The sequence below is a fragment of the Syzygium oleosum genome, unplaced genomic scaffold, assembly GCF_021117445.2.
Source record: "Syzygium oleosum isolate NSW1041296 unplaced genomic scaffold, Sole_v2.1 Sole_v2.14, whole genome shotgun sequence".
NCBI lineage: Eukaryota > Viridiplantae > Streptophyta > Magnoliopsida > Myrtales > Myrtaceae > Syzygium > Syzygium oleosum.
Window position 1 is genome coordinate 4,168,544 of NW_026607498.1, and position 17,546 is coordinate 4,186,089.

At 40.5% G+C, this 17,546-nt stretch overlaps 2 protein-coding genes across 4 annotated transcripts in view; both read right to left on the reverse strand.

The window, feature by feature from the left end:
* The window catches only part of LOC115689161 (uncharacterized), an 86,646-nt gene that overhangs the window by 13,049 nt on the left and 56,051 nt on the right, over positions 1-17,546 (reverse strand). Inside the window, exon 2 of one of the 3 annotated variants that reach the window (XM_056317748.1) lies at positions 3,760-4,099. The exons of 1 other annotated variant lie outside the window; for it this stretch is intronic. The gene's annotated coding sequence lies outside the window, so the exon portion shown is untranslated. Of the gene's footprint in view, positions 1-3,759; positions 4,422-17,546 lie in introns of those variants that run through there. One more of the 3 variants, XM_056317747.1, reaches the window with a different exon arrangement.
* Positions 1,687-17,546, reverse strand: part of LOC115663202 (uncharacterized) — a 72,170-nt gene continuing 56,310 nt past the window's right edge. The window contains exon 5 of the mRNA XM_056317745.1: positions 1,687-2,463. Within this exon, the coding sequence (XP_056173720.1) occupies positions 2,144-2,463 (320 nt within the window). The 3' untranslated portion in view covers positions 1,687-2,143. The remainder of the gene's footprint in view (positions 2,464-17,546) is intronic.

Below are 17,546 nucleotides of genomic sequence, written 5' to 3' on the forward strand. Positions count from 1 at the left end.
TAAATATGTGCTTGCTAGTGTTTGCTTTGGCATGTTTGCTCGCACGAGGTTTTGACCGTGTTCAAGAGATTATTCAACTGTTTAATGATTTGCCATTTTCCGAAGTTTAGTTGGATTCTGGAAGCTCCCGCAATTATATTGTATTTGGGTATCAATCTTGTTATATGTTATTACAAATAGAGACTCTTGATTTTAATAATAGACCTGTGAATATTTTTGGGTCCATGGTCACATGTTTGATAAATAACTGTGAAACTTTGATATTTTCGTGTATAAAGATGTAATTAAACTAACCTTACCAAAAAAAAAAGATGTAATTAAACTCAAATTTAAGAAGACCGTGGAAAAATATCACATAAAAAATTTCTGGCAGCACATGGTCATCTAGGCTTAATGGACCCCTTGAAAGATTGATTATAGCTTAAATCTTCCCTAAACCAGTTTTTAATAAATGACTATTAAAATAAAAAAGAAAAAAATGGAAAGAATTCATGGGTCACTTCAAATCTTGATATATGTGAATATTTTCAAAATTTTAAGTATTTTAAGATATTTTAGTGTTTGTAAGAGTAGAGGTTTATATCATATATATACACATACATATATTTTGAGGCATGCTCTCTTCTGCTAAATTAGATCGAATTTGTAGCACTTGGAGAAATAAAAGGATAGGTGTTCTTTAAATAGTTAAATTGTTTTTGAAATTTCTTGTATGCTAATTTTTTCTTGTATACTTTGTTTTAAATTGGTTATTTTTTTTATAAGCTATTTTCCATATATAAGGGAGAAAATTGCTAAGAATTAGAACCCGACTTAGGTTTGGGTATAGGTTTGGTCCGGATCGGGTTGGGTTTGAGTTGCTAAATTTGTATTATTTAAAATTGGGTCAACTTTTGAAAAAAAAAGAAAAGAAAAGAAGTTGGGTCGGACTCGTTTTCGACCCAACCAAGCCTGACCCAACTCACCCTTTTGATAGGTCCAGCAACTCTCCAAGTGTATTGGTTATCCTTTTGTACTACATTGCATGGATTTATGGCTACTATGACTACGACCGATGGTCCGTTTGTTTCGATGAAAGTGAATGATTTGAAAAATATTTTTTAAAAAATAGTCACTTGTATCTCTTACCATAATGATGAACGGAAATTTTTTTTCATAGTTTGCAAAAATGTTCAAATATAAATTATTGTCGATAATAAATGTAAATTTTATTGACTAATTATTTCAAGCGATACAAGTCACTTTTTGAAAAATAATTACTAAATTACTCATTTTCTGCGAAACAAACGCATCCCAAATTCGTAATAGTTATGCGTAGTCACCCGAGGGCCTGTTACATCCTCTCAAGGACCATTCTCCTATCATATCATGCTACAAACAAACACTTGTAAATTCTCCAAACACAGTGAGATTTGTCACCGCGAGAATAGTTCCCGAGGGACGATGGACTTTCTCCAGTAGCCATGGCATGATGCTTGATCGTTGAAAACAAGAGATTAGATGCTTAGGTGCTTCGTTAATACTGATTTAGGCATAATGTTCGTCTTTTGGGAACATAGCCAGTCTTTGACCCCACCCATAACAGTCGTCTGCGTTGGGAAACACAAAAAACGAACAAATGTGAATGATATCGGAGTCCCAAAACAATGCTTCATCAACTCTTGGTCCGGCAAATTTCAACTTTAATCTCATGATAGCAATTCCAAACCAAGCCAGCCAAGCATTCTCAATCAAACATATAGAAACTATTAGGTCATGGCCAACTCTTACCAAGACCTCCTTCCTTATACTAACTAGCGGAAAAAAAAAAAAAAACAGAAGCTGCTATACAATTTACCTTGGAACAATATACCAACATCATCTAGTAAAGACACCCTGACACAATACAAAACAGCATAAACTCATCCCTCTCGCTTTACTCTCGGCTAAAACTGGGCTACTGCTGAAAAGTGCAAAGCCATCTCCACATCTGGTAAATTAAACTTATCCAACAAGTGACTCTCTCTCACTATTGGCAAATGCCAAAAAACACGTATTAATATACGACGGATAGCAATGACTACCTAGTCTCGTGGGCTTTGGCCAACTTCTCCCTTCTTTCTTCAAAGCCATGGGGACTTTGTTTCTCCTCTCGTCGCTTTTTTTACTCTCTGACCTTCTTTTTGTTCTCCTTCCTAGCAGCCTTCTCGTCAACAGTAGCCTGCACCTCAGTTTTGGAAGCTGACTCATTTCCTTCTGAATCTTCATCTGTATCTGTATAGGACTTGGACTCGCTGCCGCAAGCTTTAGTATTATCGCCAGGATTGGTCGGCTTTTCTATAGCATTAGCGTCCTCCTTCATGAGAGCCTTATGTAACCCTGTAATAGTCTTGTAGTACATGTCTCCAGTGTCCTTCCCACTTGTTATCCGAATCACGTCCTCTTCCACATTACATTGGAATCTAGTGTCTTCGGTATGTACGACTGAAACAAAAAAAACATAATATTAAAATGATTTGGTAGCTTTAGAACGAATCAACTTCGATAACTCGATTACATAGGATTTGATCCTGAAGAATTAAAGGTTCTCACTGCTGAGGTAAAATGCATAAACAGAGCCCATTACATTGGTGGAGAGCAAGATGTAAGAAAGAACAGAAATTGGACAGGCAGATATAGTTGAGAATTTTTTTCTTGGCACAGAGCAGGCCTGAGACCTCCGATTTGTAATAGAAGAAGAAAAATCATACAATAACAAATAGAGGGAAAAGAAGATGAAACCTACCATAAACTAAATCCACGAAACACCACTACAAAATCGACAGTGTAGAATTGAAGAAAAATCACATTGCAAACTAAAATGCATCCTTTCGGCCATATAATAAAGAAAAAGAACTAACAGTGGCTCCTAAGAAAAGAAAAAAAAAGTATCAGACGAAATAAGCCAACATTCTCCACAATCTAGCAGTGACTGCCATCACAACAAATAGAACCTGTATATCATTCATCAATTCTAGAAAGAATAAAGTCCCAAACTTGTAGCAAATGCAGTGTTGCACCTTCAAACACCCATGCAGGGGCCTTGCAAACAACTAAAAACTATCACACTCACTAGAACACCAGCACCGAAGTCTTGTAGACCTTGATTGCCAATTCTTGCCCATCAGATTTTGTTGCATGATAGACATTTGCCTATAAAAGTCAGAGTGACAAGAGGGTCAAGAGACTATGCAGTAGTAGCAAAAATACGAACAAATCACAAGTAAAATCGTGAAATTATAACAATGATGTGATGAAGTTCCACCTACAATCAATTGGTAGAAAAAAGAAAGTAGTGAGTATTGCTCACTGTAGATGACAACGTACTTCTATACCAGTGGTGATGCAACCATTTATATCATTAAATACTTGATGGTCGAGCATCTTGAAGAGAACCATCCGAGTTCTCTGGTCAATGGCCTGCAAAACTGTATAAACAATTCCATGAGAACTTCTAGGAGATGCTACCATAGGTATAGTACTAGTACACTATATATCAACACAATCTCATTCTAGTTCCAAAAGTTCCAAACCAAGAAAAAAAAAATCAAGATCTAAAATAGCTTTGTTAATGTGCCAACCAAATTGATGACAGCATGAACTCAACATTTCTTTTCCGGCGAAAAGTGGAAATTTTTTTAAAATTGCAAGTTCTTATGAAGTTCCATCACAATTATGGAGGTTGGTGAAACTCAAAAGTGGAGACAGCTGCTATGGGGAGACAGCAAAAAGGAGATTCACTAGTGTCGTTTAACTGACTGTTACCGCAAGTACACCTGGTGCAGGCAAGGTATCAAGCATTGCCACACGATAAGCATCATCACTCAATATCATTGCAGAAAATACTAGTGAAGCCTATAGATAATCTATCGTCACACTAAAGGCATAATTGAAGAACCTTATAAGAAGTCTTAGCCTCTCAGGTAATTGATCAAAACTGTGAAATCCAGGAAAGCAACCATTCTGAGCAGCATATTGCTCTACCCACACTACACCAGTACAAAATTAATCAAAAGATTATCCAGCCCTTTCCAAAGAACGGCCACTAAAAAGAGAAACCAATCCTTCTATATTTTAAAAACTCCACCTTGTTAAGGATGCTAACCCTATGCTTCAAAGTTTAATCATAAAGTGATGTTCTAACCTCCTTTCGTATTACATTCAATTCAAACCGGAAGAGAAAGAGAGTGACTTTAGGCTATTCAAGCATGCCAAACATGTTGTAATCATCAAAGAGGACATCGAATTTCACTTCTCAGGCAATCTATGCAATTGTCCAAGGGACGTAGCAACAACATAAAGGAACACGCACGCCTCTGAATTACAAACTACATACAGGCATTGTGAATTAGTTTCATGAAATAGATAAAAAAGGATGGTCGAGAAACAAAAGAAAGAGAAGTTTAGGACGTCCAAAGGGGAAGCGCGGACATGAGTGGAGAGTTTCTGGCTCCGGTTGGACAGGGGTCGAAGCGTGGACGACCGGGCACGCGTGTGAAGCCCTCCGTGAGCATTCGGACGTCGCGAATTGGGAGCGAAGGCCTCCTCCGTCCACTGCTTCTCCGCCGTCTGTCAAGTCCAACCATTCCAACGCCTTAGCGATTTCCGAATCCGACGACCACGCCTCCTCCTCCTCCTCCTCTTCTTCTTCTCCTTCGCCTTCTGTAATTCCTTCATTCATTTTCTCTAATCCTACTTCCAACGATTCCTCTTCCCTCTTCCTCGTCCTGCGTGGACGTTCTGTTACAGCCGAACATCAAGTTCCAAAAAGAAAAGCTCTTTGAGGTGGTGTGAATAGTGAATAGGGACGCGAAGGAGCGGCAACGGCAGTCGAGGGACGGAGCTTTTGCTGCGGAAGCGACGAGCTCCACTGGAAGCGGCTGAGCACGACGGAGCTTTGGCGGCTGAGCGACCCGACGGTCGGAGATGGGTGAAGGCAGACGGTCCGTCGGCCGGGTGGAACCGAACGAAGGCGCGCCGGCAGGTAGGGGGGCAATAAACAAAGGAGCCGCGGACCCGGGCGGACCGGTTCAACTCGACATCTCATTCCCCGAAAAAGGAAGAACCGGTTTAAAAGCGGTTCTTTTAGTAAAACTATTTTTTTTCCCCATATTCCAAAATCATCCCTTTGCGCCTTGGGCTGCTCACACACACGTAAAACGCCACTTTATTCGGCCCTTCGTCGAAATTTCCAAATGAATTTCGATCCTAATTACTCTAACATGAAAACTTAATCCTACTTGCCAATAGACATGCAGCCCTGCTAGTAAAAAGATTGAGGAATGGGGACGCTAGTATTACAGATACAGGATTCGAGTCCTGCGCTCTGTAAAAGGCAGAGCAAAAATTAAAGAATAAGAAGAGTTAGAAATAGGACAAAAAAAAAATATCTCTCTCTCTTTTCTAATACAAGAATATATCATTTGAGAATGTATGGGGTGTGTTTTAGTCAAATGGGATTTGAAAATAAAATCATGGGACATGCAGCATAGGCATTTCGTTCTTCAGTTATACTTGTTTATACTCTGAGATCTCCCATGAGACTAATTCAAAGAAAAATCGTATTTTAAGCGTTAAAAAAGAAAAGCAAGCCCATTTAAAATGTCCGAGGATATTTTAGAGGCGTCGCAAAAGGTTAGGCAAGCCTTCATCGGCCCATTTTTTCTTTCAATTAGAAGAGCCTTAGGTTTTTCTCAATACTCTTTGTACATCAGTTCCGTAACAAATAAAAGAAAATTTGGCTTTGGAAATCACTTTAATCGAGCTCTAAAATAGCTAACTAAATTAGTCAAGAGTGAAAAAACAGGAAGCAGCTGCCCCATGCATAAATCAGAAAAAAAAAAAAATCAACGGTTGAGAGTGCGAGTGCGTGTCCTCTCTCTCTCTTTCTCAACCCTGTGGTTGATGTACATTGATCTTGATTAGAATGTTAATGCGTCATATGAGAGTGAGACTATCGGCATGTAAACAACACGGGATAAGTCCGTTTGTTTTGAGAAAAATGAATGATTTCGAAAAATATTTTTCCTAAAAATAAATAACTAGTTAATGAAAAATATTTTCATTATTGAAGATAATTTATGCCTAAACATTTTTCATTGGCGGTGAAATTATTTTTTGTTAATTCATTTTATGTAAGCGACATAAGCGATCATTTCTAGAAAAATATTTTTCAAATTATTCATTTTCCACGAACTAAACGGAGCTAGTTATACGTCACCGAGAAGGGCAAGAGTGTAATTGTGTCATCTTCACGCACATCGCCCTTTAAGGACAAGGGGACGGCACCAAATCCTAAAACTTATTAAATTGGTCCAATCAAGTTCTTCTATTAATTGTAATTTTCGAAAGTTTTAAGATTCGACTGCACTTTCGTGACAAGTTTTAGGACTTGATTATACTTATTGAAAATTTTATTACTCGATTGCACTTTTGTGACAAGTTTTATGACTGAATTGCACTTTTTGAAAGTTTTAGTACTCAATTGCATTTTCGTGACAAGTTTTAGACCTTCCAATCTACTTATCCTTGGATTTTTCAAAATATTCGTTGTACATAAGTTGTATAACAAGTAAAATAAAAATTGGCTTTGAAAATCACGTTAATCGAGCTCTAAAATAGCTAACTAAACTGTAAGTACTAGCATGACGAAACAAGAAAGGAAGAAGAAATTAGTCGAGAGTTAAAAAAATAGGAAGCAGCTGCCCCGTGCAAGAATTTAAAAAAAAAAAAAAAATTAACGGTTGAGGATATGCGCTTCAGGGCGGGAGTTCATGTCCTTGACCGTTGATACACGTCTTCATAAATCAATGGGTGTCCGAGTTCACAGGAACAGGAACACTTAGGAGTATGTGGAGCCCCCGGTGGTGGAAAATTTCCTCTAAGGATGTCTCATCTAAGATTTTCCTCTCAATGGCCTCAAGACATGGCCTCTCAACCGTTGATTTGGAGTGGTTGATGGATTCGGAATTTGTGAATGAGATAATCTAGAAAAGTTAAGAAATGGCTTCCCCACTCTCTCTCTTTTCGTTCACGCGTGGGGACAATCTATCTATAAGTGCACGAGCAAGGCCCTTTGCTGTACTTCACTCGCATACACAGAACAAAAGCTCGAGATCAGAAAACGTTCAAGCGGAGTAGAGGAGCTCCTGCGCGCCTGCAAAGTCTCTTCCTGCTCTTTAAATCCTCCTTGGCCTCTGCACTTGCTTCCCCTTCTCCACAGCATGCCGAATCAAGCAGCGACTTCGGAAAGGTAAGTAATTCATTCACGTGAACATGCTCTTCAAATCTCTTTGCTAAGAGCGCGAAAAAATAGCCAGTTCCTTTTCTTTTTCAAATTTATCTTTTCTTCCAATGGATTTCTTCCCGGTGTAATGTAGGGTCGACGAGCAACCACAGAAGGAGCAACAACAAGAAAGTTTCTACTCCACCAAGAGATTCCACATTGCATTCACCTCGTTCAAGTTGCTCGTCATCGCGCATATCAATTCGCAGCATACTAAGCCACTGAGCCTAGCGGTTCTACGGTTTTTCATCATTTGCGAAGCTATCTATTTCATAGCTCTGATCAAAGTGACTAGATCCGCACGTCCAAACTTGATATACGAGTGCTTATACATCGTTTTTGAGACTCTCAGTTCTGAGTTGCTTCTCTGGACGAGCTTGTCTCTAGTTATATGGTTGGTCGTCAATCTGTTTTTGCTAGTGTTTGCTTTAGCATCGTCCGGTCTACTCAAGCAAGCTTTCGACAATTTTCGAGAGATTGTCGAGCTATTCGAGTATGTGATGTCTTTCCAAGTTTAGTTTGATTTCTAAAGCTCCCGCAATCATTCTGTATTTGTTATGAACTTTGTTGTTGTTGTTGTGTGTCATTTGTAATAAGTACTATTGATTTTGGGAAAACAGAATGTTATCATATACATATTCTGAATTTGTCTGGTTGAAGGAATAAGATAGGAAAGTTGATCCTTACCTTATTGCCGTGTCATGTACACGATTATTTTAATATAATTTGACTCATTTTCTGGGCCTAATTGATTTTTTCTGGTGGTAACAAAATGGGTTAAAATGGGTCCACCAACCCATTTTCCGTTCATATTTGTTGGGTTGACTTTTACAACTAGTCACTTTTTAATGAATTGATTAAAATGAATTGTAAGAAACAAAGACTAACTAAAACTTGATCTAAATGGATTTGACCTAATTATGTTGAAGTTAAGGTTTAGATATGTTACTATTCTACTTGTCACAGTTTTCTTTTCTTCAGTTCTCTCCTTCCGTGGAACATCTAAGATAGAGAGTGATTTAAATGATTTATTTTGGTAGACCTATGATTTTATTTTTTTGGTCACTTGTCACAAATTACATGGACGATAATGAAACTTTGATATTTCTTTGTGTAAAGATGAAATAAAACTCAAATTTGATAAAATCGTGGAAAATAATCACGCAAAAGATTTCTGGCAACACATGGTCATCCAGCATGAATGGACCACCTTGAAAGATTAATTAAGCTTAAATCATCCCCAAACCAGTTTTTTTTATTTATAAATAACTATTAAAGTTTAAAAAGTACAAAAAAATGGAAAGAATTCCCGGGCCACGTCATATCTTTTGGTTGCTGTACATTGGGGGGCATATCTGGAAGTTGGACTTGGACGGTCCAAGTTGGACCAAAACAAGAAAGATAAAGGTGAAGGTCTTTGGATTATAGACCTACATACAACTTAAAAATTGCGTATGAACGGAATTCAACACCTTCCTTTAAACCCAAAGTTCATTCAAGTTCCTTCCTTTATCGAAGTACATGGTGTTGAACTCGGTGGTAATTTTACAACTCTTGCTGGATTTGAATAATTTCAAATCTTTGAGTATTTTCAGATATTTTAGTACTTACAAGAGTAGAAGTTTACATCATATGTATGATGACCAGGCAGAAATTATTCTACTAAATTAGATCAAACTTCTAGCATTGGTAAAAATAATAAGAGATGTGTTTTACTAGCTTGATTCGTTAAATTTTTTTAATATTTAATTTGTTTTTTATTTATTGATTATGCTATTTCCATATATAAGGGGAAAAAATTGCGGTTGGGTATGGATGGGATCTTAATCGAGTCAAGTAATGGACATAGCTTTAATCTGTCAGGTTGAACTTATGTGTATGCTCACCCGGCTAAGAAACAGTCGCATGCCGATGACTGTTTATGTGCTCATAGAATCGGAAAGAGAAATAGCCTCTCTCTCCGTAGCAACGGCAAGAAGCAAAAAAAACACTCGCGAGCGCAATGAAAATGGCGAAAGAAACTAAACTAGCGAGCAGGAAGAATCTCATGATGTCGGCTCACACCATATGTTGCCCAGCCAATTTCCAAAGCCAAACGGATCTCTAAAACGATCGAATGGCGGCGAAATTTGGTTGCCCCGCCAACAGCCAACTGAAATCGAAATTTCGTCATCAAGCATTTCAATTCATAGCATACTAGGCATTGGGCCACAAAAAGGAAAAGGTAGAAGCCCACCCAAATCCTACATGAGACCCATCCCACCCAAATCTACGTGATTGGGTGGGCTTCCACCTTTTGCTTTTTGGATATATGACACAGTCAAATGTCCGTCAAGTATATCGGATGAAGACATTAGCTTCTTTGAAATATATGACACATCCGAAGTGTCTTAGAAAGTTCTTTCGAACAAAGAAACAAACAATCAAGTTCTGATTTCAGCGTCCAGAGTCAGCCCTTGAGCGTTAGATCCCCTGAAGAGTTGAAATCACAGTTGAAACCTTGAGACCCATCCCTATCACTAATCCTTTCCCCACTTCTACCTGTCTTATGACATGTAGAAATTATGGATACGACATGTGAAGTAGAAATTGAGATCTTCTTTCACTTTATGGTGGTACCTACGTATCCATAATTTCTACATGTCGGTACAACACGTAGAAATTATGGATATGACATGTGAAGTAGAAATTGGGATCCTCTTTCACTTTATGGTGGTACCCGCATATCCATAATTTCTACATGTCATACTGTGAGGTAGAAATTGTCATATACGACATATAAAAAATTATGGATACGACATGTGAAGTAGAAATTGGGATCCTCTTTCACTTTATGGTGGTACTTACGTATCCATAATGTAGAAATTATGGATACGCGGGTACCACCATAAAGTGAAAGAGGATCCCAATTTCTACTTCACATCTTGTATCCATAATTTCTACATGTCGTTATCACCTCAACATGTAGAAATTATGGATACGTAGGTACCATCATAAAGTGAAAGAGGATCCCAATTTCTACTTCACATGTCGTATCCATAATTTTTTATATGTCGTATATGACAATTTCTACCTCACAGTACGACATGTAGAAATTATGGATATCCGGGTACCACCATAAAGTGAAAGAGGATCCCAATTTCTACTTCACATGTCATATCCATAATTTATACGTGTTGTACCGACATGTAGAAATTATGGATACGTAGGTACCACCATAAAGTGAAAGAAGATCTCAATTTCTACTTCACATGTCGTATCCATAATTTCTACATGTCGGTACAACACGTAGAAATTATGGATATAACATGTGAAGTAGAAATTGGGATCCTCTTTCACTTTATGGTGGTACCCGCATAACCATAATTTCTACATATCGTACTGTAAGGTAGAAATTGTCATATACGACATATAAAAAATTATGGATACGACATGTGTAGTAGAAATTGGATCCTCTTTCACTTTATGGTGGTACCCGCGTATCCATAATTTCTACATAGAAATTATGGATACGCGGGTACCACCATAAAGTGAAAGAGGATCCCAATTTCTACTTCACATCTTGTATCCATAATTTCTACATGTCGTTATCACCTCAACATGTAGAAATTATGGATACGTAGGTACCACCATAAAGTGAAAGAGGATCCCAATTTCTACTTCACATGTCGTATCCATAATTTTTTATATGTCGTATATGACAATTTCTACCTCACAGTACGACATGTAGAAATTATGGATATGCGGGTACCACCATAAAGTGAAAGAGGATCCCAATTTCTACTTCACATGTCATATCCATAATTTCTACGTGTTGTACCGACATATAGAAATTATGGATACGACATGTGAAGTAGAAATTGAGATTTTCTTTCACTTTATGGTGGTACCTACGTATCCATAATTTCTGCATGTCGGTACAACACGTAGAAATTATGGATATGACATGTGAAGTAGAAATTGGAATCCTCTTTCACTTTATGGTGGTACCCGCATATCCATAATTTCTACATGTCGTACTGTGAGGCAGAAATTGTCATATACGACATATTAAAAATTATGGATACGACATGTGAAGTAGAAATTGGGATCCTCTTTCACTTTATGGTGGTACTACGTATCCATAATGTAGAAATTATGGATACGCGGGTACTACCATAAAGTGAAAGAGGATCCCAATTTCTATTTCACATCTTGTATCCATAATTTCTACATGTCGTTATCACCTCAACATGTAGAAATTATGGATACGTAGGTACCGTCATAAAGTGAAAGAGGATCCCAATTTCTACTTCACATGTCGTATCCATAATTTTTTATATGTCGTATATGACAATTTCTACCTCACAGTACGACATGTAGAAATTATGGATATGCGGGTACCACCATAAAGTGAAAGAGGATCCCAATTTCTACTTCACATGTCATATCCATAATTTCTACGTGTTGTACCGACATGTAGAAATTATGGATACGACATGTGAAGTAGAAATTGAGATCTTCTTTCACTTTATGGTGGTACCTACGTATCCATAATTTCTACATGTCGATACAACACGTAGAAATTATGGATATGACATGTGAAGTAGAAATTGGGATCCTCTTTCACTTTATGGTGGTACCCACATATCCATAATTTCTACATGTCGTACTGTGAGGTAGAAATTGTCATATATGACATATAAAAAATTATGGATACGACATGTGAAGTAGAAATTGGGATCCTCTTTCACTTTATGGTGGTACTTACGTATCCATAATTTCTACATGTTGAGGTCATAACGACATGTAGAAATTATGGATACCACATGTGAAGTAGAAATTGGGATCCTCTTTCACTTTATGGTGGTACCCGCGTATCCGTAATTTCTACATGTGTCACATGTAGAAATTACGGATACGCGGGTACCACCATAAAGTGAAAGAGGATCCCAATTTCTACTTCACATGTGGTATCCATAATTTCTACATGTCGTACTGTGATGTAGAAAAGTTCCTTGATTTCTGCGTATATGCCTCAGAGTTGGAGGCTGGTTACTGTGTGAATGCTGAGAGAGAGAGAGAGAGAGAGAGAGAGAGAGAGAGAGAGAGAGAGAGAGAGAGAGAGCTACCTGAATAGGGGACGTGAAGGAGGACGATCAATGGCAACGGCAACGACACTTGAGGGACACAGCTTTTGCTGTGGAAGCGATGAGCTACCTGGGCATCCTAATGAAATTAGCACCTTATCATTCAATGGAGTAGTAACACACAACATGACTTTTAGCGGTTTCGGTTCAATTCCAGACAATCTAACGAATTGCTCAGATACAAATGAGTGCGATGCCCCCGGATCAAACAAAGCATATGCAGCATGATCACACAGAGAGACCGTACTTGTGACCACGCCAGGCACGTCCTCAGCTTCCCTTCTCGCCATAGCATACACTCTTTCTTGGGTTGGCGGCCTAATTTGATTAGCCGGCTAAGCAGCTCCAATCTGGTTTCCATTTTGGGGCGGTTGCGGCTGCACAAGCGGCCTAGCCTGTCGATTAGGGCAGTTCCTCACTTGGTGACCTCGTCCACCACATCCAAAGCACGCTCAACCCCTACTTGGGCAGGTCTATTTCCATGTCTACCCCCACAACTCCGACATATAGTATTTGAGTAGTGAGCCGGCTTCCCGATATTCTTTCTGATGGGAGGGACAAAGGGCCTATTTCCCGCCGTAGGTTTCTTTCCAAAATGGCGGTTGTCCCTAGCCGGGGCGTACCGCGATCCAAAAGCGGCAGCTCTCTCCATCATATCTCGTTCCATCGCTTGATCTCGTTCATACATCTCGTTATAATCCCTCATATTCAACAGTATCAGTTCACTACGGAGGTCCGACTTTAGCCTATCTCGGAACCTCCGAGCTTTATCCAATGGGTCCTCTACCATCTTAGGTGCAAATTTGGACAGCCTTGCAAACTCTGCCTTATATTGGTCTACAGTCATCTGACCTTGACGAAGCCTCAAGAATTTAGCCATCTTTTGCTCCCAGGCACTTTCTGAGAAATACTTTCCATTGAAGGCCTCAGTAAAAGCAGTCCAGTTCTAGGCCGTGTTAGTAGGGAAAGCTCTACCCCGGGTGGTCTTCCACCGGTCATTTGCATTCCCCTAAAGTTGATACATCGCCAGGGTCACTTTTTCTTCTTCTGTGCACCCCAGCAATGCAAACGCTTTTTTCCAACTCTTCGACCCAGAGGGAAGCAGCATCGGGATTACCTTTCCCATCAAATTAAAGACCATTTAGCTTTAAAAACTGTTCCACCAATTGATGCATCTGGCGATTTCCATTATTCCCATTATTTCCGTTATTTCCATTAGCCCCGTTGGCGGCGGCAACAGTGGCCTCTGCAGCAGCAGTAGCAGTAGCAGCTCGCTCTTGGGTCTGTCTACCCATTAAAATTCCAACCTCCTCAAGTGCCCTCAATATTCCATCTACTCTAGGATCCTCTGTAGCTCTAGCTCACGGACCCAATCGGCCTCTTGTCCCTCTTCCTCGGTTGCTCATTCTTACAAGGTTCTCACCACTCATCTACCTGCTATAATTCCATCCAGGAATTAGAGACCTAAGCCAACTACTCAAGCCTAACATTCCTAAGCAGCAAATCACCATAACAATTATGGGCAAGCAATCACAGAGCAGTCATAAGGAACACACAATCAATAGGGTTCTCAATCTTACCTTAATCCTTGCAGCACTTACAATTTAGCACAATAAACCATCCAGCAATCACAAGCATACAATCACTGAGCATCGACAAGTCTCCTTAGTCACTACCCCAAAGTCATCGCTCCTTATCACTCCAGGTCTCGACCAAGCTCAGATCGAGCTGACCATGCTCTGATACCAATTAAATGGGGATGTCACGCCCTGATCCCCACGAGCACGCGACATCCTGACTAGTTCGATAATAGTGCGACGTCCCAGGATTTGTTGCGGACCCACACAAACAAACAAAAGAGCAGCACATGCGGAAGCAATATCAAACTCTCCATACAACATTAATTAAACGGGATAGTAAAGAGACAATGGAATCACATCCACAAAAACACTTTTATAAACAAAGCGTTACTTACAAAATATAATTGCACAAGGTATAAGCCTTACTAGAGGCCATTATTTAGGCACCACACACAACAAAAAGGATCGATGGTTGGTTAGCCTAGCTTCTCTACCAAAAGGGGTACCCAAAAGACGGGGGACTAAACATATTTTCAATCCCCGTGGTACCCTGGCGGCGGCCCCGAATCTTCCATAAGATCATGGGGCTAGGGGTTCTGAAATATTTGTAATTCAATAATGAGAATAAATCTCAATAAATTACTACCTAAGCCTCGCTTAGGCTAACATGTACCGCAGGACAGTTCTAGGCAGGCAATTCAATCAATCAACATGCCACAACAAACACAGAAGTCCTTACCTCGCCTTGGCACATGCACACGCCCTGCACGTTAGCAAACCGCCACAACATGGTAACCATTCATCGAAACATAATAGCCCGAATCGAGGCAAGCACATGCATAGCACACATAATAATCCAGACATGCCCAACATTATTTCAAACATGACATTCCATAATGCAGATCACACTCACGAAGTCCAAACTATTAACGGCCGAATCCGCGTAAATACGCATCAGGTTGTCGAGCTCTCCCGAACCCACGTAAAACACATCAGGTTGTCGGGCTTCCGGTGTAACCGGGAATCGTCCCGCTACGTCGGCAACGGCATCGTCCTGCGTCACACGCATCAAGACGGCATTCCATGAGGAGCATCAACCTGGCCTCCACCGCGATTGGCATCCCACCCCACCGGGCATCTGATAAATCGGGCATCGTCTCATGTAAAACGCATCAAGATGGGTTATAACCTCGCGTAACACACCTCAGGGTATCATGTGATCATATGGGCATTTAATCATTCAACCAATTTTCATCTTAACCCCGCGTAACACGCCTCAGGGTATTATATGATCATACGGGCATTCAAACACTCAAACCCATTTCTCATCTTTCGATTAGCTAATTGCCACATAATTCATGTTCAAATCACATCCAGCCACGCCCTCACGTGCAACAACATCAAAAAGCTCCCGAGAGAGAGAAACCAATTTTGCACAGAATCGGGCTAAAATTTGGCAACTGTGCAGTAACCGAAATCCTTTCGAAATAAATAGTAATTCAACTCCAAAAATTATGAATTTTGGATATGTCATCGGAAACATCTTGATAAACATTTTTCGTGAAAGAGACAAAATCCAATTCCAAATTTAAGCAGCTCTTTTTGTCACCCAAATTTAGATCGAAAATTGCCCACCAGGGCAGACAGTTCGCCCTTAGAAATCCCTTTCAATCAGTACCCAAATATCCTTGGAAAACCTTGAAATTTTTATATATCATAGAAACAAGTGTCATTGATAACTTTCATGAAGGAATTTTATTGAAAAGATGTCTAGAAAATTTGATAAAAATTCAGAAAGACACGCCGGTCGGGTGAACAGTAAATCCGACAGAGTGGTGAAGGTCCGAAAATAGACTTCCGAATACCCCAAAAAGGTCTCCAAAAATTCCAGATTTAATATATGACATACGTCAAAATGTTGGGGTAAACTTTCATGAAGAATACCACATCATATTCGGCCCACAAAGATGTCCATAAAAAATAGAAAGACACAGACACATAGCAGCAACGAATCTGATAATAAACCAACATGAACCCTTTAGCAATTCAAGCTCATCTAACCACTAAACCAACTATCCACAGCCATGAATCATAGGGGTGCACAACTGGACCGGATTTACCCGGAAACCGGACCGGCTCACCCAAAAAACAGGTCCGGGAACCGATTCCTGTTTGAACTGGTCCGGAAACAAGTTCTATTTTTTTGGAACCGGTTGTAACTGGTCCAGTTCCCGAGTCTAAGTGAAATCTCACCGGATCGATTTTAGAATTAGTTTTAAGTTACTCCAAAAAAACCCTAGCATCTGTCGCTCTTAGTCTCTCCCTCGAGTCTCTTCCAGTTCGTGAGCGAGTCCCCTTCCTTCTAGCCCTTCTCAGTCTGGTCGCAAGAACTCATTGCCGGCGGCAGCTCGCCGCTCGTCGCCGCGGTTGCTCGCTCGCAAGAACTCATTGCCGGCGGCAGCTCGCTGCTCGTCGCCGCGGCTGCTCGTTGCCGCAACCTAGCTCATCGTCGCGGCTGCTCGTTGCTGCAATCCAGCTCATTGTCGCGGCTGCTCACCGTAACCCAACTCGTCGCGTCTCGTCGCCGCAGCTGCTCGCTGCCTGAGTTGCTGCAAGCCTGCAACGCCGCTTATTGCCGCAACCCAGCTTGTCCCAGCTCGTCACCATGGCTGCTCGCCGCAACCCAACTCGTCACCTCTCGTCGCCGCAGCTGCTCGCCGCCTCAGTCGCCACAACCCAACTCATCTCCGCTTGTCGCTGCGGCTGCTCACCACCTTAGTCACTGCAACCCAGCTAGTCACCGCAGCTGCTCGCTGCCTCAGTCATCGCAACCCAGCTTGTTGCCTCTCGTCGCCACGGCCCGCAAGAACACAATCCCTCTCATCACCTCTCGCCTTGTTGTCGCCGACTCCGACGCAACTATCGAGAGAAAGGTGAGTCCGCAATTGAATTTTTTGGTACTTTTTTGGGCAACCCAGCTCGTTCGCCTATTGTCTCTATGCTTTTTAGTTTTCTTCTCTGGGCTGTGGTTGCGATACCGTCGTGTTCGTCGTCAGGTGGCGAGGTTTTTGTTGTTTGTATGGCATCTAAGTCGACGCAGGTTGATCGCGGGGTCTCGTCTTGAACGCGGTTCTGATAATAGAATCTAGCAGATCTGTGTTGTTGAGTCTGGTCTTGAGCACGGTTCTGATAAGGGGCCTGAGAGTTTGCCAAAAAACTCTCTGTGGAGAATTCATGTATGTGTCTTGAGTGCGATTCTATATGTGTCTGATGAAGGGCCCGAGAGGTTTTTGTTCTCATCTCTCTGTTTCTTGCCTGTTTTCGTCTGGCTTTGACATATTTTGATGCATGCCCTTTGATTTGGATCAATGAGCAATCCATTACAAAACAAGAACGAAGAGTTTGACTTTGGTTCGCTATGCTTTGTGGTTGTAATTGTTGTTGCACAAATGAAGAGTTACAGACTTCTTATTCTATGATTGTTGGTCCTATATTGTTGTAAAATTTGTCTTCTGTAGATTCCTGACTTTGTAT